Source organism: Microchirus variegatus (assembly GCF_963457635.1).
Source record: "Microchirus variegatus genome assembly, chromosome: 13".
Classification (NCBI taxonomy): Eukaryota; Metazoa; Chordata; class Actinopteri; order Pleuronectiformes; family Soleidae; genus Microchirus; species Microchirus variegatus.
In genome coordinates this window covers 13,835,505-13,861,962 of record NC_139814.1, presented here as the reverse complement: position 1 = coordinate 13,861,962, position 26,458 = coordinate 13,835,505, and the positions used below count along the sequence as shown (strand labels likewise).

At 35.0% G+C, this 26,458-nt stretch overlaps 2 protein-coding genes across 2 annotated transcripts in view; one reads left to right on the top strand and one right to left on the bottom strand.

The window, feature by feature from the left end:
* tinagl1 (tubulointerstitial nephritis antigen-like 1) overlaps positions 1–26,458 on the top strand; it is a 516,891-nt gene that overhangs the window by 140,608 nt on the left and 349,825 nt on the right. The gene's annotated exons all lie outside the window — the stretch shown is intronic.
* Positions 19,935–26,458, bottom strand: part of runx1t1 (RUNX1 partner transcriptional co-repressor 1) — a gene marked incomplete at both ends in the record, with an annotated part of 56,807 nt that continues 50,283 nt past the window's right edge. Inside the window, 5 exons of the mRNA XM_083899497.1 lie at positions 19,935–20,144; positions 20,184–20,336; positions 22,277–22,467; positions 25,078–25,146; positions 25,977–26,178. Of these exons, the coding sequence (XP_083755623.1) occupies positions 19,935–20,144; positions 20,184–20,336; positions 22,277–22,467; positions 25,078–25,146; positions 25,977–26,178 (825 nt within the window). The remainder of the gene's footprint in view (positions 20,145–20,183; positions 20,337–22,276; positions 22,468–25,077; positions 25,147–25,976; positions 26,179–26,458) is intronic.

The following is a 26,458-nucleotide window of genomic DNA, read 5'->3' as shown; positions in this document are numbered from 1 at the left end:
AAAACGTTTTTCAAAAAAATTGTCAGAATCAAAAACGACATAGTATAGTATGTTGTTTTTGTCCTATTTTGGAACAAATTTTTTTTCTCCAAAAATGGTCACATTTTAGAGACATAGTATAGTATGACGTACTGCATAGTATAGTGTGACGTTTTTGTCAAGTTTTGGACCAAAAAAACGTTTTCAAAAAAATTGTCAGAATCAAAAACAACATAGTATAGTATGTCGTTTTTGTCCAATTTTGGACCAAATTTTTTTTCTCCAAAAATGGTCTCATTTTAGAGACATAGTATAGTATGAGGTACTGCATAGTATAGTGTGACGTTTTTGTCAAGTTTTGGACCAAAAAAACGTTTTTCAAAAAAATTGTCAGAATCAAAAACGACATAGTATAGTATGTCGTTTTTGTCCAATTTTGGACCAAATTTTTTTTCTCCAAAAATGGTCACATTTTAGAGACATAGTAAAGTATGAGGTACTGCATAGTATAGTGTGACGTTTTTGTCAAGTTTTGGACCAAAAAAACGTTTTTCAAAAAAATTGTCAGAATCAAAAACGACATAGTATAGTATGTCGTTTTTGTCCAATTTTGGACCAAATTTTTTTTCTCCAAAAATGGTCACATTTTAGAGACATAGTATAGTATGAGGTACTGCATAGTATAGTGTGACGTTTTTGTCAAGTTTTGGACCAAAAAAACGTTTTCCAAAAAAATTGTCAGAATCAAAAACGACATAGTATAGTATGTCGTTTTTGTCCAATTTTGGACCAAATTTTTTTTCTCCAAAAATGGTCACATTTTAGAGACATAGTATAGTATAACGTACTGCATAGTATAGTGTGACGTTTTTGTCAAGTTTTGGACCAAAAAATGTTTTTCAAAAAAATTATCCGATTTTGGACGACATAGTATAGTATGTCGTTTTTGTCCAATTTTGGACCAAATTTTTTTTCTCCAAAAATGGTCACATTTTAGAGACATGGTAAAGTATGAGGTACTGCATAGTATAGTGTGACGTTTTTGTCAAGTTTTGGACCAAAAAAACGTTTTCCAAAAAAATTGTCAGAATCAAAAACGACATATTATAGTATGTCGTTTTTGTCCAATTTTGGACCAACATTTTTTTCTCCAAAAATGGTCACATTTTAGAGACATAGTATAGTATGAGGTACTGCATAGTATAGTGTGACGTTTTTGTCAAGTTTTGGACCAAAAAAACGTTTTTCAAAAAAATTGTCAGAATCAAAAACGACATAGTATAGTATGTCGTTTTTGTCCAATTTTGGACCAAATTTTTTTTCTCCAAAAATGGTCACATTTTAGAGACATAGTATAGTATGAGGTACTGCATAGTATAGTGTGACGTTTTTGTCAAGTTTTGGACCAAAAAAACGTTTTTCAAAAAAATTGTCAGAATCAAAAACAACATAGTATAGTATGTCGTTTTTGTCCAATTTTGGACCAAATTTTTTTTCTCCAAAAATGGTCACATTTTAGAGACATAGTATAGTATAACGTACTGCATAGTATAGTGTGACGTTTTTGTCAAGTTTTGGACCAAAAAATGTTTTTCAAAAAAATTATCCGATTTTGGACGACATAGTATAGTATGTCGTTTTTGTCAAATTTTGGACCAATATTTTTTTCTCCAAAAATGGTCACATTTTAGAGACATAGTATAGTATGAGGTACTGCATAGTATAGTGTGACGTTTTTGTCAAGTTTTGGACCAAAAAAACGTTTTTCAAAAAAATTGTCAGAATCAAAAACAACATAGTATAGTATGTCGTTTTTGTCCAATTTTGGACCAAATTTTTTTTCTCCAAAAATGGTCACATTTTAGAGACATAGTATAGTATAACGTACTGCATAGTATAGTGTGACGTTTTTGTCAAGTTTTGGACCAAAAAATGTTTTTCAAAAAAATTATCCGATTTTGGACGACATAGTATAGTATGTCGTTTTTGTCAAATTTTGGACCAATATTTTTTTCTCCAAAAATGGTCACATTTTAGAGACATAGTATAGTATGAGGTACTGCATAGTATAGTGTGACGTTTTTGTCAAGTTTTGGACCAAAAAAACGTTTTTCAAAAAAATTGTCAGAATCAAAAACGACATAGTATAGTATGTCGTTTTTGTCCAATTTTGGAACAAATTTTTTTTCTCCAAAAATGGTCACATTTTAGAGACATAGTATAGTATGAGGTACTGCATAGTATAGTGTGACGTTTTTGTCAAGTTTTGGACCAAAAAAACGTTTTCCAAAAAAATTGTCAGAATCAAAAACGACATAGTATAGTATGTCGTTTTTGTCCAATTTTGGACCAAAATTTTTTCTCCAAAAATGGTCACATTTAAGAGACATAGTATAGTATAACGTACTGCATAGTATAGTGTGACGTTTTTGTCAAGTTTTGGACCAAAAAATGTTTTTCAAAAAAATTATCCGATTTTGGACGACATAGTATAGTATGTCGTTTTTGTCAAATTTTGGACCAATATTTTTTTCTCCAAAAATGGTCACATTTTAGAGACATAGTATAGTATGAGGTACTGCATAGTATAGTGTGACGTTTTTGTCAAGTTTTGGACCAAAAAAACGTTTTTCAAAAAAATTGTCAGAATCAAAAACGACATAGTATAGTATGTCGTTTTTGTCCAATTTTGGACCAAATTTTTTTTCTCCAAAAATGGTCACATTTTAGAGACATAGTATAGTATGACGTACTGCATAGTATAGTGTGACGTTTTTGTCAAGTTTTGGACCAAAAAAACGTTTTTCAAAAAAATTGTCAGAATCAAAAACGACATAGTATAGTATGTCGTTTTTGTCCAATTTTGGACCAAATTTTTTTTCTCCAAAAATGGTCACATTTTAGAGACATAGTATAGTATGAGGTACTGCATAGTATAGTGTGACGTTTTTGTCAAGTTTTGGACCAAAAAAACGTTTTTCAAAAAAATTGTCAGAATCAAAAACGACATAGTATAGTATGTTGTTTTTGTCCTATTTTGGAACAAATTTTTTTTCTCCAAAAATGGTCACATTTTAGAGACATAGTATAGTATGACGTACTGCATAGTATAGTGTGACGTTTTTGTCAAGTTTTGGACCAAAAAAACGTTTTCAAAAAAATTGTCAGAATCAAAAACGACAAAGTATAGTATGTCGTTTTTGTCCAATTTTGGACCAAATTTTTTTTCTCCAAAAATGGTCACATTTTAGAGACATAGTATAGTATGAGGTACTGCATAGTATAGTGTGACGTTTTTGTCAAGTTTTGGACCAAAAAAACGTTTTTCAAAAAAATTGTCAGAATTAAAAACGACATAGTATAGTCTGTCGTTTTTGTCCAATTTTGGACCAAATTTTTTTTCTCCAAAAATGCTCACATTTTAGAGACATAGTAAAGTATGAGGTACTGCATAGTATAGTGTGACGTTTTTGTCAAGTTTTGGACCAAAAAAACGTTTTTCAAAAAAAATTGTGACCAAAAATGGTCACATTTTAGAGACATAGTAAAGTATGAGGTACTGCATAGTATAGTGTGACGTTTTTGTCAAGTTTTGGACCAAAAAAACGTTTTTCAAAAAAATTGTCAGAATCAAAAACGACATAGTATATAGTATGTCGTTTTTGTCCAATTTTGGACCAAATTTTTTTTCTCCAAAAATGGTCACATTTTATAGACATAGTAAAGTATGAGGTACTGCATAGTATAGTGTGACGTTTTTGTCAAGTTTTGGACCAAAAAAAGTTTTTCAAAAAAATTGTCAGAATCAAAAACGACATAGTATAGTATGTCGTTTTTGTCCAATTTTGGACCAAATTTTTTTTCTCCAAAAATGGTCACATTTTAGAGACATAGTATAGTATGAGGTACTGCATAGTATAGTGTGACGTTTTTGTCACGTTTTGGACCAAAAAAACGTTTTTCAAAAAAATTTTCAGAATCAAAAACGACATAGTATAGTATGTTGTTTTTGTCCAATTTTGGACCAAATATTTTTTTCACCAAAAATGGTCACATTTTAGAGACATAGTATAGTATGAGGTACTGCATAGTATAGTGTGACGTTTTTGTCAAGTTTTGGACCAAAAAAACGTTTTTCAAAAAAATTGTCAGAATCAAAAACGACATAGTATAGTATGTTGTTTTTGTCCAATTTTGGACCAAATTTTTTTTCTCCAAAAATGGTCACATTTTAGAGACATAGTATAGTATGACGTACTGCATAGTATAGTGTGACGTTTTTGTCAAGTTTTGGACCAAAAAAACGTTTTCCAAAAAAATTGTCAGAATCAAAAACGACATAGTATAGTATGTCGTTTTTGTCCAATTTTGGACCAAATTTTTTTTCTCCAAAAATGGTCACATTTTAGAGACATAGTATAGTATGACGTACTGCATAGTATAGTGTGACGTTTTTGTCAAGTTTTGGACCAAAAAAACGTTTTTCAAAAAAATTGTCAGAATCAAAAACGACATAGTATAGTATGTCGTTTTTGTCCAATTTTGGACCAAATTTTTTTTCTCCAAAAATGGTCACATTTTAGAGACATAGTATAGTATGAGGTACTGCATAGTATAGTGTGACGTTTTTGTCAAGTTTTGGACCAAAAAAACGTTTTCAAAAAAATTGTGACCAAAAATGGTCACATTTTAGAGACATAGTAAAGTATGAGGTACTGCATAGTATAGTGTGACGTTTTTGTCAAGTTTTGGACCAAAAAAACGTTTTTCAAAAAAAATTGTGACCAAAAATGGTCACATTTTAGAGACATAGTAAAGTATGAGGTACTGCATAGTATAGTGTGACGTTTTTGTCAAGTTTTGGACCAAAAAAACGTTTTCCAAAAAAATTGTCAGAATCAAAAACGACATAGTATAGTATGTCGTTTTTGTCCAATTTTGGACCAAATTTTTTTTCTCCACAAATGGTCACATTTTAGAGACATAGTATAGTATGAGGTGCTGCATAGTATAGTGTGACGTTTTTGTCAAGTTTTGGACCAAAAAAACGTTTTCCAAAAAAATTGTCAGAATCAAAAACGACATAGTATAGTATGTCGTTTTTGTCCAATTTTGGACCAAATTTTTTTTCTCCAAAAATGGTCACATTTTAGAGACATAGTATAGTATAACGTACTACATAGTATAGTGTGACGTTTTTGTCAAGTTTTGGACCAAAAAAACGTTTTTCAAAAAAATTGTCAGAATCAAAAACGACATAGTATAGTATGTCGTTTTTGTCCAATCTTGGACCAAATCTTTTTTTCTCCAAAAATGGTCACATTTTAGAGACATAGTATAGTATGACGTACTGCATAGTATAGTGTGACGTTTTTGTCAAGTTTTGGACCAACAAAACGTTTTCCAAAAAAATTGTCAGAATCAAAAACGACATAGTATAGTATGTTGTTTTTGTCCAATTTTGGACCAAATATTTTTTTCACCAAAAATGGTCACATTTTAGAGACATAGTATAGTATGAGGTACTGCATAGTATAGTGTGACGTTTTTGTCAAGTTTTGGACCAAAAAAACTTTTTCAAAAAAATTGTCAGAATCAAAAACGACATAGTATAGTATGTTGTTTTTGTCCAATTTTGGACCAAATTTTTTTTCTCCAAAAATGGTCACATTTTAGAGACATAGTATAGTATGACGTACTGCATAGTATAGTGTGACGTTTTTGTCAAGTTTTGGACCAAAAAAACGTTTTCCAAAAAAATTGTCAGAATCAAAAACGACATAGTATAGTATGTCGTTTTTGTCCAATTTTGGACCAAATTTTTTTTCTCCAAAAATGGTCACATTTTAGAGACATAGTATAGTATGACGTACTGCATAGTATAGTGTGACGTTTTTGTCAAGTTTTGGACCAAAAAAAGTTTTTCAAAAAAATTGTCAGAATCAAAAACGACATAGTATATAGTATGTCGTTTTTGTCCAATTTTGGACCAAATTTTTTTTCTCCAAAAATGGTCACATTTTAGAGACATAGTATAGTATGAGGTACTGCATAGTATAGTGTGACACTTTTGTCACGTTTTGGACCAAAAAAACGTTTTCCAAAAAAATTGTCAGAATCAAAAACGACATAGTATATAGTATGTCGTTTTTGTCCAATTTTGCACCAAATTTTTTTTCTCCAAAAATGGTCACATTTTAGAGACATAGTATAGTATGACGTACTGCATAGTATAGTGTGACGTTTTTGTCAAGTTTTGGACCAAAAAAAGTTTTTCAAAAAAATTGTCAGAATCAAAAACGACATAGTATATAGTATGTCGTTTTTGTCCAATTTTGGACCAAATTTTTTTTCTCCAAAAATGGTCACATTTTAGAGACATAGTATAGTATGAGGTACTGCATAGTATAGTGTGACACTTTTGTCACGTTTTGGACCAAAAAAACGTTTTCCAAAAAAATTGTCAGAATCAAAAACAACATAGTATAGTATGTCGTTTTTGTCCAATTTTGGACCAAATTTTTTTTCTCCAAAAATGGTCACATTTTAGAGACATAGTATAGTATGACGTACTGCATAGTATAGTGTGACGTTTTTGTCAAGTTTTGGACCAAAAAAACGTTTTTCAAAAAAATTGTCAGAATCAAAAACGACATAGTATAGTATGTCGTTTTTGTCCAATTTTGGACCAAATTTTTTTTCTCCAAAAATGGTCACATTTTAGAGACATAGTATAGTATGAGGTACTGCATAGTATAGTGTGACGTTTTTGTCATGTTTTGGACCAAAAAAACGTTTTTCAAAAAAATTGTCAGAATCAAAAACAACATAGTATAGTATGTCGTTTTTGTCCAATTTTGCACCAAATTTTTTTTCTCCAAAAAAGGTCACATTTTAGAGACATAGTATAGTATGACGTACTACATAGTATAGTATGAGGTACTGCATAGTATTGTGTGACGTTTTTGTCAAGTTTTGGACCAAAAAAACGTTTTTCAAAAAAATTGTCAGAATCAAAAACGACATAGTATAGTATGTCGTTTTTGTCCAATTTTGGACCAATATTTTTTTCTCCAAAAATGGTCACATTTTAGAGACATAGTATAGTATGACGTACTACATAGTATGGTATGACGTTTTTGTCAAGTTTTGGACCAAAATAACGTTTTTCAAAAAAATTGTCAGAATAAATAACGACATAGTATAGTATGTCGTTTTTGTCCAATTTTGGACCAAATTTTTTTTCTCCAAAAATGGTCACATTTTAGAGACATAGTAAAGTATGAGGTACTGCATAGTATAGTGTGACGTTTTTGTCAAGTTTTGGACCAAAAAAACGTTTTTCAAAAAAATTGTCAGAATCAAAAACGACATAGTATAGTATGTCGTTTTTGTCCAATTTTGGACCAAATTTTTTTTCTCCAAAAATGGTCACATTTTAGAGACATAGTATAGTATGAGGTACTGCATAGTATAGTGTGACGTTTTCGTCAAGTTTTGGACCAAAAAAACGTTTTCCAAAAAAATTGTCAGAATCAAAAACGACATAGTATAGTATGTCGTTTTTGTCCAATTTTGGACCAAATTCTTTTTCTCCAAAAATGGTCACATTTTAGAGACATAGTATAGTATGAGGTACTGCATAGTATAGTGTGACGTTTTTGTCAAGTTTTGGACCAAAAAAACGTTTTTCAAAAAAATTGTCAGAATCAAAAACGACATAGTATAGTATGTCGTTTTTGTCCAATTTTGGACCAAATTTTTTTTCTCCAAAAATGGTCACATTTTAGAGACATAGTATAGTATGAGGTACTGCATAGTATAGTGTGACGTTTTTGTCACGTTTTGGACCAAAAAAACGTTTTCCAAAAAAATTGTCAGAATCAAAAACAACATAGTATAGTATGTCGTTTTTGTCCAATTTTGGACCAAATTTTTTTTCTCCAAAAATGGTCACATTTTAGAGACATAGTATAGTATGACGTACTGCATAGTATAGTGTGACGTTTTTGTCAAGTTTTGGACCAAAAAAAGTTTTTCAAAAAAATTGTCAGAATCAAAAACGACATAGTATATAGTATGTCGTTTTTGTCCAATTTTGGACCAAATTTTTTTTCTCCAAAAATGGTCACATTTTAGAGACATAGTATAGTATGAGGTACTGCATAGTATAGTGTGACGTTTTTGTCACGTTTTGGACCAAAAAAACGTTTTTCAAAAAAATTGTCAGAATCAAAAACGACATAGTATAGTATGTCGTTTTTGTCCAATTTTGGACCAAATTTTTTTTCTCCAAAAATGGTCAAATTTTAGAGACATAGTATAGTATGAGGTACTGCATAGTATAGTGTGACACTTTTGTCACGTTTTGGACCAAAAAAACGTTTTCCAAAAAAATTGTCAGAATCAAAAACAACATAGTATAGTATGTCGTTTTTGTCCAATTTTGGACCAAATTTTTTTTCTCCAAAAATGGTCACATTTTAGAGACATAGTATAGTATGACGTACTGCATAGTATAGTGTGACGTTTTTGTCAAGTTTTGGACCAAAAAAACGTTTTTCAAAAAAATTGTCAGAATCAAAAACGACATAGTATATAGTATGTCGTTTTTGTCCAATTTTGGACCAAATTTTTTTTCTCCAAAAATGGTCACATTTTAGAGACATAGTATAGTATGAGGTACTGCATAGTATAGTGTGACACTTTTGTCACGTTTTGGACCAAAAAAACGTTTTCCAAAAAAATTGTCAGAATCAAAAACAACATAGTATAGTATGTCGTTTTTGTCCAATTTTGGACCAAATTTTTTTTCTCCAAAAATGGTCACATTTTAGAGACATAGTATAGTATAACGTACTGCATAGTATAGTGTGACGTTTTTGTCAAGTTTTGGACCAAAAAAACGTTTTTCAAAAAAATTGTCAGAATCAAAAACGACATAGTATAGTATGTCGTTTTTGTCCAATTTTGGACCAAATTTTTTTTCTCCAAAAATGGTCACATTTTAGAGACATAGTATAGTATGAGGTACTGCATAGTATAGTGTGACGTTTTCGTCAAGTTTTGGACCAAAAAAACGTTTTCCAAAAAAATTGTCAGAATCAAAAACGACATAGTATAGTATGTCGTTTTTGTCCAATTTTGGACCAAATTTTTTTCTCCAAAAATGGTCACATTTTAGAGACATAGTATAGTATGAGGTACTGCATAGTATAGTGTGACGTTTTTGTCAAGTTTTGGACCAAAAAAACGTTTTTCAAAAAAATTGTCAGAATCAAAAACGACATAGTATAGTATGTCGTTTTTGTCCAATTTTGGACCAAATTTTTTTTCTCCAAAAATGGTCACATTTTAGAGACATAGTATAGTATGAGGTACTGCATAGTATAGTGTGACGTTTTTGTCACGTTTTGGACCAAAAAAACGTTTTCCAAAAAAATTGTCAGAATCAAAAACAACATAGTATAGTATGTCGTTTTTGTCCAATTTTGGACCAAATTTTTTTTCTCCAAAAATGGTCACATTTTAGAGACATAGTATAGTATGACGTACTGCATAGTATAGTGTGACGTTTTTGTCAAGTTTTGGACCAAAAAAACGTTTTTCAAAAAAATTGTCAGAATCAAAAACGACATATTATAGTATGTCGTTTTTGTCCAATTTTGGACCAAAATTATTTTCTCCAAAAATGGTCACATTTTAGAGACATAGTATAGTATAACGTACTGCATAGTATAGTGTGACGTTTTTGTCAAGTTTTGGACCAAAAAATGTTTTTCAAAAAAATTATCCGATTTTGGACGACATAGTATAGTATGTCGTTTTTGTCCAATTTTGGACCAAATTTTTTTTCTCCAAAAATGGTCACATTTTAGAGACATGGTAAAGTATGAGGTACTGCATAGTATAGTGTGACGTTTTTGTCAAGTTTTGGACCAAAAAAACGTTTTCCAAAAAAATTGTCAGAATCAAAAATGACATAGTATAGTATGTCGTTTTTGTCCAATTTTGGACCAAATTTTTTTTCTCCAAAAATGGTCACATTTTAGAGACATAGTATAGTATGACGTACTGCATAGTATAGTGTGACGTTTTTGTCAAGTTTTGGACCAAAAAAACGTTTTTCAAAAAAATTGTCAGAATCAAAAACGACATAGTATAGTATGTCGTTTTTGTCCAATTTTGGACCAAATTTTTTTTCTCCAAAAATGGTCACATTTTAGAGACATAGTATAGTATGAGGTACTGCATAGTATAGTGTGACGTTTTCGTCAAGTTTTGGACCAAAAAAACGTTTTCCAAAAAAATTGTCAGAATCAAAAACGACATAGTATAGTATGTCGTTTTTGTCCAATTTTGGACCAAATTCTTTTTTCTCCAAAAATGGTCACATTTTAGAGACATAGTAAAATATGAGGTACTGCATAGTATAGTGTGTCGTTTTTGTCAAGTTTTGGACCAAAAAAACGTTTTTCAAAAAAAATTGTGACCAAAAATGGTCACATTTTAGAGACATAGTAAAGTATGAGGTACTGCATAGTATAGTGTGACGTTTTTGTCAAGTTTTGGACCAAAAAAACGTTTTTCAAAAAAATTGTCAGAATCAAAAACGACATAGTATATAGTATGTCGTTTTTGTCCAATTTTGGACCAAATTTTTTTTCTCCAAAAATGGTCACATTTTAGAGACATAGTATAGTATGAGGTACTGCATAGTATAGTGTGACGTTTTCTTCAAGTTTTGGACCAAAAAAACGTTTTCCAAAAAAATTGTCAGAATCAAAAACGACATAGTATAGTATGTCGTTTTTGTCCAATTTTGGACCAAATTCTTTTTTCTCCAAAAATGGTCACATTTTAGAGACATAGTAAAATATGAGGTACTGCATAGTATAGTGTGTCGTTTTTGTCAAGTTTTGGACCAAAAAAACGTTTTTCAAAAAAAATTGTGACCAAAAATGGTCACATTTTAGAGACATAGTAAAGTATGAGGTACTGCATAGTATAGTGTGACGTTTTTGTCAAGTTTTGGACCAAAAAAACGTTTTTCAAAAAAATTGTCAGAATCAAAAACGACATAGTATATAGTATGTCGTTTTTGTCCAATTTTGGACCAAATTTTTTTTCTCCAAAAATGGTCACATTTTAGAGACATAGTATAGTATGAGGTACTGCATAGTATAGTGTGACGTTTTTGTCACGTTTTGGACCAAAAAAACGTTTTTCAAAAAAATTGTCAGAATCAAAAACGACATAGTATAGTATGTCGTTTTTGTCCAATTTTGGACCAAATTTTTTTTCTCCAAAAATGGTCACATTTTAGAGACATAGTATAGTATGAGGTACTGCATAGTATAGTGTGACACTTTTGTCACGTTTTGGACCAAAAAAACGTTTTCCAAAAAAATTGTCAGAATCAAAAACAACATCGTATAGTATGTCGTTTTTGTCTAATTTTGGACCAAATTTTTTTTCTCCAAAAATGGTCACATTTTAGAGACATAGTATAGTATGACGTACTGCATAGTATAGTGTGACGTTTTTGTCAAGTTTTGGACCAAAAAAACGTTTTTCAAAAAAATTGTCAGAATCAAAAACGACATAGTATATAGTATGTCGTTTTTGTCCAATTTTGGACCAAATTTTTTTTCTCCAAAAATGGTCACATTTTAGAGACATAGTATAGTATGAGGTACTGCATAGTATAGTGTGACACTTTTGTCACGTTTTGGACCAAAAAAACGTTTTCCAAAAAAATTGTCAGAATCAAAAACAACATAGTATAGTATGTCGTTTTTGTCCAATTTTGGACCAAATTTTTTTTCTCCAAAAATGGTCACATTTTAGAGACATAGTATAGTATGACGTACTGCATAGTATAGTGTGACGTTTTTGTCAAGTTTTGGACCAAAAAAACGTTTTTCAAAAAAATTGTCAGAATCAAAAACGACATAGTATAGTATGTCGTTTTTGTCCAATTTTGGACCAAATTTTTTTTCTCCAAAAATGGTCACATTTTAGAGACATAGTATAGTATGAGGTGCTGCATAGTATAGTGTGACGTTTTCGTCAAGTTTTGGACCAAAAAAACGTTTTCCAAAAAAATTGTCAGAATCAAAAACGACATAGTATAGTATGTCGTTTTTGTCCAATTTTGGACCAAATTTTTTTTCTCCAAAAATGGTCACATTTTAGAGACATAGTATAGTATGAGGTACTGCATAGTATAGTGTGACGTTTTTGTCAAGTTTTGGACCAAAAAAACGTTTTTCAAAAAAATTGTCAGAATCAAAAACGACATAGTATAGTATGTCGTTTTTGTCCAATTTTGGACCAAATTTTTTTTCTCCAAAAATGGTCACATTTTAGAGACATAGTATAGTATGAGGTACTGCATAGTATAGTGTGACGTTTTTGTCACGTTTTGGACCAAAAAAACGTTTTCCAAAAAAATTGTCAGAATCAAAAACAACATAGTATAGTATGTCGTTTTTGTCCAATTTTGGACCAAATTTTTTTTCTCCAAAAATGGTCACATTTTAGAGACATAGTATAGTATGACGTACTGCATAGTATAGTGTGACGTTTTTGTCAAGTTTTGGACCAAAAAAACGTTTTTCAAAAAAATTGTCAGAATCAAAAACGACATAGTATATAGTATGTCGTTTTTGTCCAATTTTGCACCAAATTTTTTTTCTCCAAAAATGGTCACATTTTAGAGACATGGTAAAGTATGAGGTACTGCATAGTATAGTGTGACGTTTTCGTCAAGTTTTGGACCAAAAAAACGTTTTCCAAAAAAATTGTCAGAATCAAAAACGACATAGTATAGTATGTCGTTTTTGTCCAATTTTGGACCAAATCTTTTTTCTCCAAAAATGGTCACATTTTAGAGACATAGTATAGTATGAGGTACTGCATAGTATAGTGTGACGTTTTTGTCAAGTTTTGGACCAAAAAAACGTTTTTCAAAAAAAATGTCAGAATCAAAAACGACATAGTATAGTATGTCGTTTTTGTCCAATTTTGGACCAAATTTTTTTTCTCCAAAAATGGTCACATTTTAGAGACATAGTATAGTATGAGGTACTGCATAGTATGGTATGACGTTTTTGTCAAGTTTTGGACCAAAAAAATGTTTTTCAAAAAAATTGTCAGATTTTGGACGACATAGTATAGTAAATCATTTTTTTTTTTTAATTATCCGATTTTGGACGACATAGTATAGTATGTTGTTTTTGTCAAATTTTGGACCAAACTTTTTATTTTCCAAATATATGGTCAAACTTTGGACGAAATAGTGTAGTATGACATTGAGATCGACGACATAGTATAGTAGGACGTTTTGGTCACATTTTGGGCTTAAAAAAAAATTCTGATTTTGTACGACATACTTTATTATGACATTTTTGTCAAATTTTGGACAAATTTTTTTTTTCAAAAAAATTGTCAGATTTTGTACGAAATAGTGTCGTATGACATTGAGGTCGACGACATAGTATAGTATGACGTTTTGGTCACATTTTGGGCCAAAAACATTATTTCCAAAAAATTGTCAGATTTTGGACAACATAGTATAATATGACGTTTTGATCAAATTCCATCCATCCATCCATTATCTACCGCCTCATCCTCCACCAGAGGGTCGCAGGGGGTGCTGTGCCTGTCTCAGCAGACATTGGGCGATAGGCGGGGTACACCCTGGACAGTTAGCCAGTCCATCACAGGGCCACATATAGAGACAAACAACCATTCACTCACACACTCACACCTACGGTCAATTTAGAGTGACCAATTCATCCAATCCCCATATCGCATGTTTTTGGACTGTGGGAGGGAGCCAGAGAACCCGGAGAAAACCCACACACACACAGGGACAACATGCAAACTCCTTGCAGAAAGGCCTTTGTTCCGAAGTTGTTCCAAACGGGGCTCGAACCCAGGTCTTCTTGCTGCAAAGGCAAGAGTGCTCACCACTACACCAAACGTGGGCTTTGATCAAATTTTGGCAAAAAAATTGACAGATTTTGGACGAAATAGTGTAGTATGACATTGAGATCAACGATATAGTATAGTATGATGTTTTTGACCAATTTTGACCATTTTTGGAAGACATACTATACTACGACATTTTAGACTATTTTTGGAAGACATACTATACTATGACGTTTTTTACCAATTTTGGAAGACATACTATGACGTTTTTTACCAATTTTGACCATTTTTGGAAGACATACTATACAACGTACTATACTATGACGTTTTAGACTATTTTTGGAAGACATACTATACTATGACGTTTTTGACCAATTTTAACAATTTTTGAAGACATACTATACTATGACGTTTTTGACCAATTTTGGAAGACATACTATGACGTTTTTTACCAATTTTGACCATTTTTGGAAGACATACTATACAACGTACTATACTATGACGTTTTAGACTATTTTTGGAAGACATACTATACTATGACGTTTTTGACCAATTTTGACCATTTTTGGAAGACATACTATACTATGACGTTTTTGACCAATTTTGAAAGACGTTTTTGACCAATTTTGGAAGACATGCCATACGTCTTTGTCCATTTTTGGACAACATGCTATCGTATGACGTTTTTGTCAATTTTTGGACAACGTACTATACTATGAAGTTTGTGTCCATTTTTGGACGACATACTACACTATGACGTTTTTGAACAATTTTGACCAATTTTGGACGACATGCTATAGTATGACATTTTTGACCATTTTTGGATGACATACTATACTATGACGTTTTTGACCAATTTTGACCATTTTTGGAAGACATACTAAACTATGACGCTTTAGACTATTTTTGGAAGACATACTATACTATGACGTTTTTGACCAATTTTGGAAGACATACTATCGTATGACGTTTTTGACCAATTTTGGAAGACATGCCATAGTATGACGTTTTTGTCCATTTTTGGACAACATGCTATAGTATGACGTTTTTGTCAATTTTTGGACAACGTACTATACTATGAAGTTTGTGTCCATTTTTGGACAACATACTACACTTTGACGTTTTTGAACAATTTTGACCAATTTTGGACGACATACTATAGTATGATGTTTTTGACAAATTTTGACCATTTTTGGACGACATACTTTACTATGAGGTTTTAGACCATTTGTTGACAACATAGAATACTATGACATTTTTGACCAATTTTGGAAGACATACTATAGTATGACGTTTTTGACCATGTTTGGATGACATACTATACTATGACTTATTTGACCGTTTTTGTACAACATACTATACTATGACGTTTTTTTCTACCGTTTTTGGACAACATACTACAGTATGACTTTTTCTTTACCATTTTTGGACGATATGCTATAGTATGATTTTCTTTCACAGTTTGAACGACATGGTAAACTTGTCGTTTTTGTGCGATTTTGGAAGACATACTAAACTAGCACATTTTCTTTTAACATATTTACTTTGCTCATTTGACGACTCATTTCTTGTTGATGTCTCATGTCTTGTTGACATTAGTCAACAGAAAATGTCAAGGCTAGCTCATTCCTCCCATTATCACAGAGTTGTTGATGATGAAGTTGTAATCATAGTTTTAGTCTTTAGGATTTTGTAAGTTGTTTCGTTTGTTTTGAAGGTTTTTAGTTTGGTTCTTTTTGAAACACCCACACAGACACATATTTGTAGACACATCCCTCCAATGGGATTCGAACTAAACAAATTATAATTTTAAAAATAAAGTGTGAGCAATCCCACTTATCATGGGTCAAGAACGAACATTAGTGTCAAGTCTCAGAGGCAGGTATTAACATATTTATTACACCGTAAAGAGAACAACAATACCAGAATTATACTGCAAAGTTTCACAGACTGACAGACCATAGTTTACAGCCCAAAAAGAATAAAACAAAGAAACTTAAAGAAAAAAAAAATCAACAAGAAACCACAGTTCTGACATAGTAGACTGGAAAGCTCTCTAGAGGACACTGACCCTAAGCGATGGAAAGACCGCTCAGTGTCAGCCTACCACTAACCTGTGGTTTTCATGTCTCAATTAAGTATTGCACAACAACTTCAAATCATTTGAACTCTATTTTTTTCCACAATAAATTTTCTTAAGAGAATGCAAAACAAAACCAAAAAAAAACAACCCTCCCACCCATTAACTTCAACTCACTCCCCAGATTAATGCTACGGCCTTTTCACTGTTGGCCCCACATTATTAAGTCCCCAATGTTTCCTGTTGAGTAAGAAATTTAAATAACATTTCCTCCCATTGTGAAAAACAGGCATGCCTAAATTCATAGCCTTAGTCTTTTTTTGTTTGTTTTTTTGTTCTATTTTTTTTTTTTTAGTAGTTTTTCTTTTTTTTTATATCCCCCTTTTTGAATTTACCTCAGCTGACAGGTTGACAAGCACTTTAGCATGTCTTTACAACAGAGAAGAGAAAAGGAGAAATGGAGGGGACACAGGGGAGAAAAAGAGAGAGAGAGAAACACTTCTGTAACTTTAGTTTGTGCCGTTGACGTAGGATTCAACAACACCTTTCTTTAAAATTAGCACTTTAAAAAAAAAAAGAAGAAAAATCTGTTCAAACACTTCAAACTTTTGATGTGATCTAGAAATGCCACAGGCATAAAGGAACGTAACAAGTTCGTTTCCCCCTGTTTTTTTTCTTCTTCTTCTCTCATTTCTATTCATTTATGTTTCATTTATTTATTTATTTATGAGGTCTGCATTGTTACCAAGTAGTGATATGGTTTTGCAGCTGTATGAGCTTCAACTTTGGGTTTATTTTCCTGTTTTCTTGTGCCCATTTTGGTTTCAACTAGACCAGTATCAGTGCCATGACTGACGCTCTTTTTCGTGCTGTAAGAGGTAGAGTGAGACTTGTTTGCCACCGAGGAATTTGTAGCAAAACACACATAGAGGAGGGAAGAAAGAAAGAAAGAAAAAGCTTCTCAAAGAATCACCGAGCAATAATATTTGTCTTCATTTTTTTTTTCTTCTTAAACCCAGGTTTTTGCCCTGATAATGACGAACACACATTATTTTTGCTGTGTACTTTCATGTACACGCGTGTGTAAAAACAGCTTGGCTGTTCCTTCACAGCTTCTGAGGAATTGTGAGTCGGGTGTTAGACACCTTTTTGGATTGTTTAACCCTTTTAAGAATAATAAAAAAAAAAAGAAAGTTCAGGTGTGTAGTTTAGTTACGACAAGAAGGGAGAGTTGAGGAAGTACAGAGGGAGAAAAAACGGCCCAGAACCTTTTTGGGCTTCCACTTATTCCTTGAGGTCAGAATTTGTAACGCGCATCTGTGTAGCACCAAGGTGTTTGGGGGTGAAGAGCCTTTGTGTGCGTCAGGGTTAAGTGCTCTCTTACTGTGGATAAGAGGTTTGTGTGAGGATTTTACAACAAAGCTGTGAATGATTATCTATCCAAAAAAAAAAGAAAAAAAAAAAAAAAGACATAACTCTGATATAAATAAATATAAAACAGCTGTAAATGGTGTTGGAGTGAAAGCTCCGCTTCACGTTCGCCTCTTTATAAATAAAGAAATTAACTGCTTAAAGCTGAAATGGACATTTAATCGGACATTTTGTGAATCGAGGGAACGCACACGTGATAGAATGAGCGCAGGAGTTATGAGTGCGCATGTGACATTAGTTATTATTGCTCCAGATAAAATGCAACACTGCTGTGTTTTTGATTCACACCTTTTTCACTTTGCAGAATAATAAAGGATGATTTTTTTTCACGACACGAGACGTGGATTTGTTCTGTGAGTGAGCAAACGATGTCCTGCAGAAAAAAAACCCCCAAATTTTGCACAATCAAACCTCTACTGAAACGTGTTTAAAATCAGGATTTTGGTCCTTGGTGTCAGTCTTTGGCTGTTTTTTGTTTGTTTGTTAATCTACTGTGTTAATACTGTGTGTGTGTTACCTGGTGCTTTTGCAGTGTTAAAGCTGTCAATCGGAGTCTACACCTCTGTATTTGGAAAGTTACTTTGTTAGAGTACGTTTTTTTTTGTGTGTGTGTTTTGTTTTTGCCTTTTTTTTTTTTTGGTCACTTTTGAGTTTTCTTTTTTTTCTAAAAAATAACAAACACTTTTAACAAACGCTCAGTAATGTGCATGCACTGTCTGTAAGTTTAAATATTAAAAAAACAAAACAAGAAAAAAAAAACATTATGGCTGCTTTTCTTAGCACGGTGAGAATAATAATAATAATAATTATAATAAAAAAGTGGGTTTAGTGATTTTACATCCACCCGCCCCACCCCAACCCCGCCCCACCAAAAAAAAAAAGTAAAACCGGATTATGCTACCACTACATACAAAATGGCAGAAGAATTATGGCTCTATACCGACAACACAAGTATGCTGAAAAGAAGCATGCCGAAATAACCTCTGTGACAGTGCAAATACATTAATGTATGTATCCCGTGTACAAAACATTTAAGATAAGCATTCCGCGCAACATGCTCGTTCTCAGAAAAGATCAAGATCGGACTCAAGTAGCAGCTCTGAGATACAGCTTCTGTCTTTTCTTGAGGACAATGGGAAGTAAAACTTATTGTGACTACGAGGGATCTACCACTGACACACAGAATAGAAAAGCAGCTTGGGGGGGGGGGGGGGGTGGGGGGAAGATAACACTTCTTCTTCTTCTTCTTTTTTTTATCGCTTTTTGCACCAGCTAGAGAGAGAGAGAGAGTTATGAAGGACTGTGAGTGGTTGAAGCTTCGTCACAGCTGTCCAACACGTACAATAAATAACCATCGATGACACCACAGGACAGAAAGTCTTAAACACCGTGACACCGATAGAAAAAAGAACGTGAAGAGAGATGAAAATGTCTCTCGGAGTCGAGACAGGTGGTGGTGGTGGTGGTGGTGGGGGATTGTGTCCCAGTGTGCTGCCTGCGAGGGGACAGTCTCAGCGGGGGGTGGACGATGACTTCACTTCCTGTTAGAGAGAGAGAGAGCGAGCTGTGGCCCACCAAGCATGCACATGTGAATTGTAGTCAGTACACCCCTCCACATGTGCAGTGGGCAAAGTTTTGTATCCTCTTACATCCTTCAGGGAGACGGATTTGTATTTCCCAGCCCACTGACCTGGATATTATTACAAGTGAGAGGGAAATAACATTGGTTGAACAGCTTGCTCTGCTCGCAATCTGCCGCACATCTGCCCATTTCACGGCAGTCTGTGGACCAGAGATTCACTTCATCCCTCTCCCTTCTCCAGGCAGCAATTTTGTTTATGTATCCATTCATCAGTGTTTCTGTCAGTGTTTTTTTTTTTTTTTTTTTTAAATCTAATTTCAAAGAAAGCTGACGACATTCCGCCAGCGAGTTGTATTCCCTTGGTATGTTGCTCGGTAAAATGCCTTGTTGAGGTTGACAGATCTCGTGTCCCGGGGACATAAAGCAAATAAGAGTTAATTCAAGGATGGAGGAAAACAAAACAAAACAAAAAAAACACACACAAAAAAAAAAGAAAGAAGAGGGAGGTCAGATATATTTGTTTGGAGTTTCACGGCCTATCTCTGCTCAGTCTCAGTCTCGTATTTACAGGAGAAAAGAAGACAAGCTACAATGACGGCAACAGCAACAACAACAGGCACAATGACAAACGGACGACGAGAATAGCAAGTGTAAAGAGAAAAAGGATGTCGATATTTAAATTCATTCATTCAAAAACAAAGAATATCTTTGTGTTTCTTTAAAGACGGGGACAAGTCAATATGACCTGATTATGGACCTCCTCCTATGACTGCGCTTGCAAGATAGACAAGAAGCATCGCCCTCTATCTCGGTTAGCTTAGCATCTTTGCAAGGCAGTGTCGACAGTCGTGCTGTTTGTGGGGGGTGAGAGCTGGCTGTGAGCCCTCCTGGGCCCTTCGCCTCCCTCCTCGATTTTCGAGTCTCTTAACGCGGTGTGCCATCCAGGGCGGAGGAGGAGGACGGGGTGCTGGGAGTGGATGAGCGAGGGGTCGCAGCAGGCGGAGTCGCAGCCGGACTCCCTGTCCCGCTGCTGGGAGTGCAGGCTGATGAGCTGATGGGAGCAGGGTTGTCTGACCCTGGGATGCCCCCCTGCTGCTGACTGGCCTGCTGCTGCTGCTGCTGCTGCTGCTGCTGCTGTTGCTGCTGCTGCTGCTGTTGCTGCTGCTGCTGCTGTTGCTGCTGCTGCTGCTGCTGAGCCTGGAGGGTCTGTCCACAGACGTGGTGGTGCTTCTCCCAGTCCTTATGCTGGCAGAAGGAGCCACAGTAGCGTGCTGTGTTGCAGCCGCTGCACGTCTCGCTGGCCTTACGGCCACAGTTCCAGCAGCTCTGACAAACAGAGAGAGAGAGAGACAAAATTAACTACCAAAAAAGTAATTCGGCAGCAGGATTCAGTATTATGCTATGTAGCTGAGATGATATAATGAAATTCTGAATTTCTCCGTGAGATGAATAAAGTATCTACTTATCTATCATATATAAGAATGTGGCCAAAAACGGTTACTACATTCAAATTCAAAATACCGAGGTCTTTTAGGTTTCGTTTTCTGGCGTAACTGGCAACCCGTGGTTGCTCGGCAGCTGAGACTCTACTGACTGCACTGATTGGTAGGCGCCAGAAGGTGGCGCCACATGGCAAAACATGATTTCAAAACATAAACATGATTTGCAGTCTGCAAAGTCTAGAAGGATTTTACAGCCAGTTGCTTTAGATTTAATACATAACGCACCTTTAAATGTGAATATTTTCTTGGTTTCTTTGCTCCACATAACAAAGAAATCATTAAAACTGAATCGTTTTGGTTGGTGGACAAAACAAGACATTCAAGAAGGTTTGACAAACACGATCAATGTTTTTTAACATTTTCGGGACATTTTATGGACCAAACGATTAATCAATTATGAAAAACATCTTTAGTTGCAGCTATAATAGATACACCTGTATCAAACTAATCACAAAAAGACTTTTAACAATTTTATTTTAGCTGTTTCTGATTACTTTTACCGTACTGCTACAAGCTATAAACTGTATATTACATTAAAAATAAGATGCTATTCCCAAAATATTACATCACTATTGCCGTACTGCTATTACCAAACTGTAATGTTAAGTGTTGTGATTTTATTCCATGCCATTATTGTCTCACGAATGACAACGGGCGTCAAACAGAGCGTGACACCAAAATGAGTGACATACATCAGCGCACCAGTGTGCACGATAACTGAGCGGGCCTCTGCTTTTACAACACTCACGCTAAAAACAAACCGCAGAACAGATCAAAAACCCATCTCTCAAAACACTTAGTGCCTCTTATATGTCTTTGGAAAACCGCAGAGAGGTGGTGCACGTGGGGCGGCTGCAGATCCACAGGAAACACGAGGACAAGGTTACGAGCAGCTATTTTCAAAGTTCTCCTCTGGGGCGCTTCTCTCTCATAAACATCACTCCAGCAATTAATGTCAGATGTGAGCCATGTTTCTCTTCTCACTTAACTTATTAAACGTCAAGGTCTCCAATGGTGATTAGCAAATGAAGGCTCCTTCCTTTCCGCGCTCGACTCACTTGGTGACCCTGTTTCTAAGCACACAAGCTACTCTGGAAAACAGCGAGGCTACGAGACGCTTGATTGACCTTGTTCTGCTTTATTTACAGGCTGACGATCAAATAACCCACGTCCATATTTGAAATAAATTACACTGTGATTTGCTTTGTGCTAATATGGACGAAAACAAACAGAATCGGTGTAATTTGGGAGCCACTAGAACAGATGGCAATTTTCACATTTTTCAGGTTCATAAATGTGGATGTTTTCTGGTTTCTTTTGCTCAGTGTAACAAAGAAATCATTAAAAGTGACTCATTTTGGTTTGTGGACAAAACCAAGACGTTTGAGAACAACATTTCCAGGTTTGAGACACATTTTCTGGACCAAACAGTTACTCGAAACACCGAGGTCTTTTAGGTTTCGTTTTCTGGCGTAACTGGCAACCCGTGGTTGCACGGCAGCTGAGACTCTACTGACTGCAATAATTGGTAGGCGCCGGTAGGTGGCGCCACATGCCAAAACATGATTTCAAAACATAAACTAGGAGGATTATACAGCCAGTTGCTTTAGATTTATTACATAATGCACCTTTAAATGTGAATATTTTCTTGGTTTCTTTGCTCCACATAACGAAGAAATCATTAAAACTGAATCATTTTGGTTCAGTTACTCCATTAATGGAGCCCTACGCAGTATGTTTTGGCGTATCTGCACATGTCCCTACCTCACTGCTGTCCTCCTGCTGGTTGATCAGGGAGAGCGCGTCCTCGGCCGCCTGCCGCTTGGCCTCAGCCACCGTGCGCTCCATCTTGGCCCGCTCGGTGCTGATCATCTCGTGAGCCTTGCGCTCGGCCTCTGACACGGCCTTCTGCAGCTCCGACATGGCCTGACGCTTGACCTCATTCACTGCCTCTTCTGGAAAGAGTGTGGATACAGAGGAAGTCAAGCCTCCCGCACCTGCAATGTAGTTTGCATATATCATCCCACTGTTGGCACTTAAATCAGTTCAGATTCAGCAGTATGCAACGTTTAGAAAGTGTGTGGGACACAGTAGGTGTTAGTTCAGAAAATAAAATAAAAAAATCTGTCATGCAAAGAAAAGAAAATTAGCATTTTATAGCATTTTTTTTTTACCATACAAAAATACCTTCCTTTGTAGAAACAGAGTGACATATTTTGTGCATTTAATTCAGTATCTGGAATACAGAAACCTTCAGTGAGGATAAGAAGACATACTCTACACTCTTGGAAATAAAAGTGCTAAGTAGAACCACATAAGGTTCTTCAGTTTGTCCTCATAAGAGAACCCTTTTGGAGGGTTCCACCAAGAACCCTTTTAAAACCCTTTATTCAGGAAATGGGTTTTTAAACAGTTCTCTGGATCAAAATGGTTCTTACTGGAACCATTAGTGTTACCAGGAACCCTTGAAAAACCCTTTTTCAGAAGCAAATGGTTCCAGGTAGAACCTCAGCCCTTGTAGAAGGACCATTTTGGAACCCTTATTTCTAAGAGTGTACAGTTCTATCCAGGAAATGTTGAGAATAACTGCACATAGTGTGCAGCTTTATTTAAAAAAAGACTCCTAATTAGAGAAACCTCTGACTGGTTCACACCTGATTTAACTAAGCATACACTTTCAAATTATCAACAAACAAAAAAAAACATGAAACATAATGAAGTTCATATTTGTTAACCAACATGACAGAAACATAACTGTATCTAACAAGTTTGCTCATGTGATTTCATCCAATCATTAAGATCCTCTAATGTTTTAATTGAAAAAAAAAAAAAAAAAAAAAAAAAAAAAAAAACCTGAAATCACCTTATTTGAGGAAAAACAAACAAAATGTCTCTCTCTTCCTCTCTTGATTTGAAATAATTCCTCGGGACAACAGCGTGAACCAATTAATCCCAGGTAATTGCTCAGGAAATGTGAGCAATGTGTTATTCTCTACTTGTTTTGTGGAGTGAATAACCTTGCCGCGCGGGTGTTAAGCGGTGGAATTCCGACTGTATGTCAAAGCAAAAGGAGGGCTTTTTGTTTGCTCCCATCAAGCCTGTGACTTGACTAATTGTGTATGCAAATCAGGCAATTTATATTTAAATTATGCATTTCCATTGTGATCCCAGAGGCCCATGCGGTGAGGGGAAGTGGGAAACCGGTAGGACACCGTGCAAGGTGCTTGAATATTTATCACCAACTGTAAACATTTTGCCCATTTAAAACAGATGTATTCACAGCCACACTCCATTGTGTCAAAATCCTATTTTGCAATCCTCACTGGGTCACATTTAAATCAGCCCTCTTTAAAGCCAGGATATGTGCGACTGAGGAGAAAGGACGGCATGAATACTGAGGAGAATTAAAAATCATCTGTTTATCAAATTTAGAGATAAAGGATGAACTGTATACAGCTTTTATGTGGAACAAATACGCTCCACTTAACTACTTTTCCTTCATACAAACGGCTCTTTTGTTGCAAAGGTAAACTCCACTGCCAAAACCAGACTGAAGAGCATAATTTTCTAAAGACAGACATTTTCTCTTAATCGTAACTGAGCACATTTTTTTTATTTTATTTTTATATTTTTTTAAAACCAGGGTGGTTTTGTCTTTAACCTACTGTGCTGCTTGAAGTCATGGAAATTGCCCTGGTGCCGTGTGATATATGCCTTGTGCATGGAATTGTGATTACACACCAAATGCCTGAGATGGAAGATCGATCAAAACTGGTGAGGAGAGCAGAGCGTCTGAAGAGCAGACAGAGTCCCGGTGGTGAGACTCAATTCAATTTAAATGCATATTACTTGTTCTGAGTATCTCACACATCACGCTTGGTCAAGCAAGGGGACACATTCTCTCCTCCGAGGGGGTTTAAAAAGCAGATATACTCCATCACAGACGCGGAATACAAAGCGGAATATTCCTCGAGCACTTAAAAAAAAAAAAGGAAAATTCTTCCCACTTTTTCAGCACGGCAATAATTGTGACTGCAGCTGTGCCCGTGAGTTTAAAGAATGCTGTTTGTGAGCACTAAACATTTAACGGCAACTAATGAAAGCTGTTAAAGAAACAAATTAGTTTCGATATTTGATCTTAACTGGCTCGACGAATTCACCACAACAATTTCTTGGGATTGAATGGCTGCAATGTTTATTGCTGTGGGGATTAAAACAATGCCAAAAGTAAAAGGACACCACATCTTGCTACTGTACTCTTAACAGAGGAACCACTGGACCAGCTGTAATAGCTACTTAGGTCGCTCATTTGACTGCTGCAATAAAATCCTTTTATGACCCGACATCGTTTTGGATTGTGGGTGGTGTGGTGGTGAAACCTTTTTTTTTTATTAGTTTTAAATTTTTCCTATTATATCAAATATAAAAGGTTGATCCTGTCCTACAGGATAAGATGAGATGGAATAATGAGATTTAAAGGAGTGTATTTAAACAGCAGGGACATGAAAATGAAAAAAAAAAAAAAAGTGAAAGATGATATTGACTTGCGTCAAATTGCAACTCACCAGCTTTCTTCCAGATCTCTTCGGGGACATAGCCAGACACAGGCCGGTGCATCAGCTCCCTGTGAATTTCTGTCAAGACGAAACCGCATAAGACGATCAGAGAACAAGCAGCAGTTTCCGTGACACAATTCTACAGACTCTAGAACAAATCTGCTCTGTTTTGTGACAGATGCAATAAACCAGTTAAAAAGAAATAAGTAGAGGACCTAGAAGTGAACCCTGGGGGGACTCCACATTTAATACCAGACTCATACGTGTGTATAAATCAGAGAAATATCATTCCCTTCATGTAGAACACAGACTGGTAACATTTAAATTGTAAATCTACTTTTAAACTAACTACTAGTTTGTGTTTCGACAACTGCATACTTACAAAAAAAACTTTTTTTAGGTATTTATATATGTGCAGTGAAATGTGCCTTGGGAGGTCAAGTATGTGGAAATGGTATTTATATTTTTTAAAGGTGCCATATGTAAGAATGTAGCCAAAAACAGTTACTACGTTCAAATTCAAAATACCGAGGTCTTTTAGGTTTCGTTTTCTGACGTAACTGGCAACCCGTGGTTGCTCGGCAGATGAGACTCTACTGACTGCAATGATTGGTAGATAGCGGTAGGTGGCGCCACATGCCAAAACATGATTTGCAGTCTGCAAAAGATTTTTTTTAATGCAAAAACTTTGTCTGTACTGTTGTTGTTGGTGAGTTCAGTTTGTTATATGAACATTATTCCTGAGTCTCTGTGACATATTAGGAGGATTTTATGGTCAGTTGCTTTAGATTTATTACATAATGCACCTTTAAATAAAAAGTAATAAAAAGTCTGTTGTCCTTTTGCTATCCCCCCACGTTTGTTACAGCAACTTAAAGGCGGAGCTTCTTTTTTTTGCGACCCCTTACCTGGTTGTGTTGCATTTTCCTGTGCTGCGGGGCTCTGCTGCCTCGACTGGCCGCTCGCAGCGGCGCCCTTCTTCAGCTCCTCGGCGTCACTGTATCGTCGGATCCAGTAGTTGAGCTCCTCGCGGTCGGCTTCCTGGCACCGCCGCAGTACAGTCAGCGAGCGCCTCGTTTTCTCCACCATGTCCATGATGCAGTTCAGCAGCTGAGTTTACACACAGACATTGTTGGATTTATTTTAAGCTGTCACACACTTGCAGTTTAGTGTGTCCTCTGTGTGTTGGAAATGATAGGTTAATGTGATCAGATTTGTGATTACTCTTACTCCATTCCTTCAGTTAATGTGCAGCTAAACAACAGTAAAGTGTGTGTGACACTAGATGTGTGAAATCCATGTACTTTGAACAGAAAGATTAAAGACTGCAGAGGCTGAATGAAGAGGGTGAAGACAGAAACATCGCAAGGACAACAAACATATTCACGTG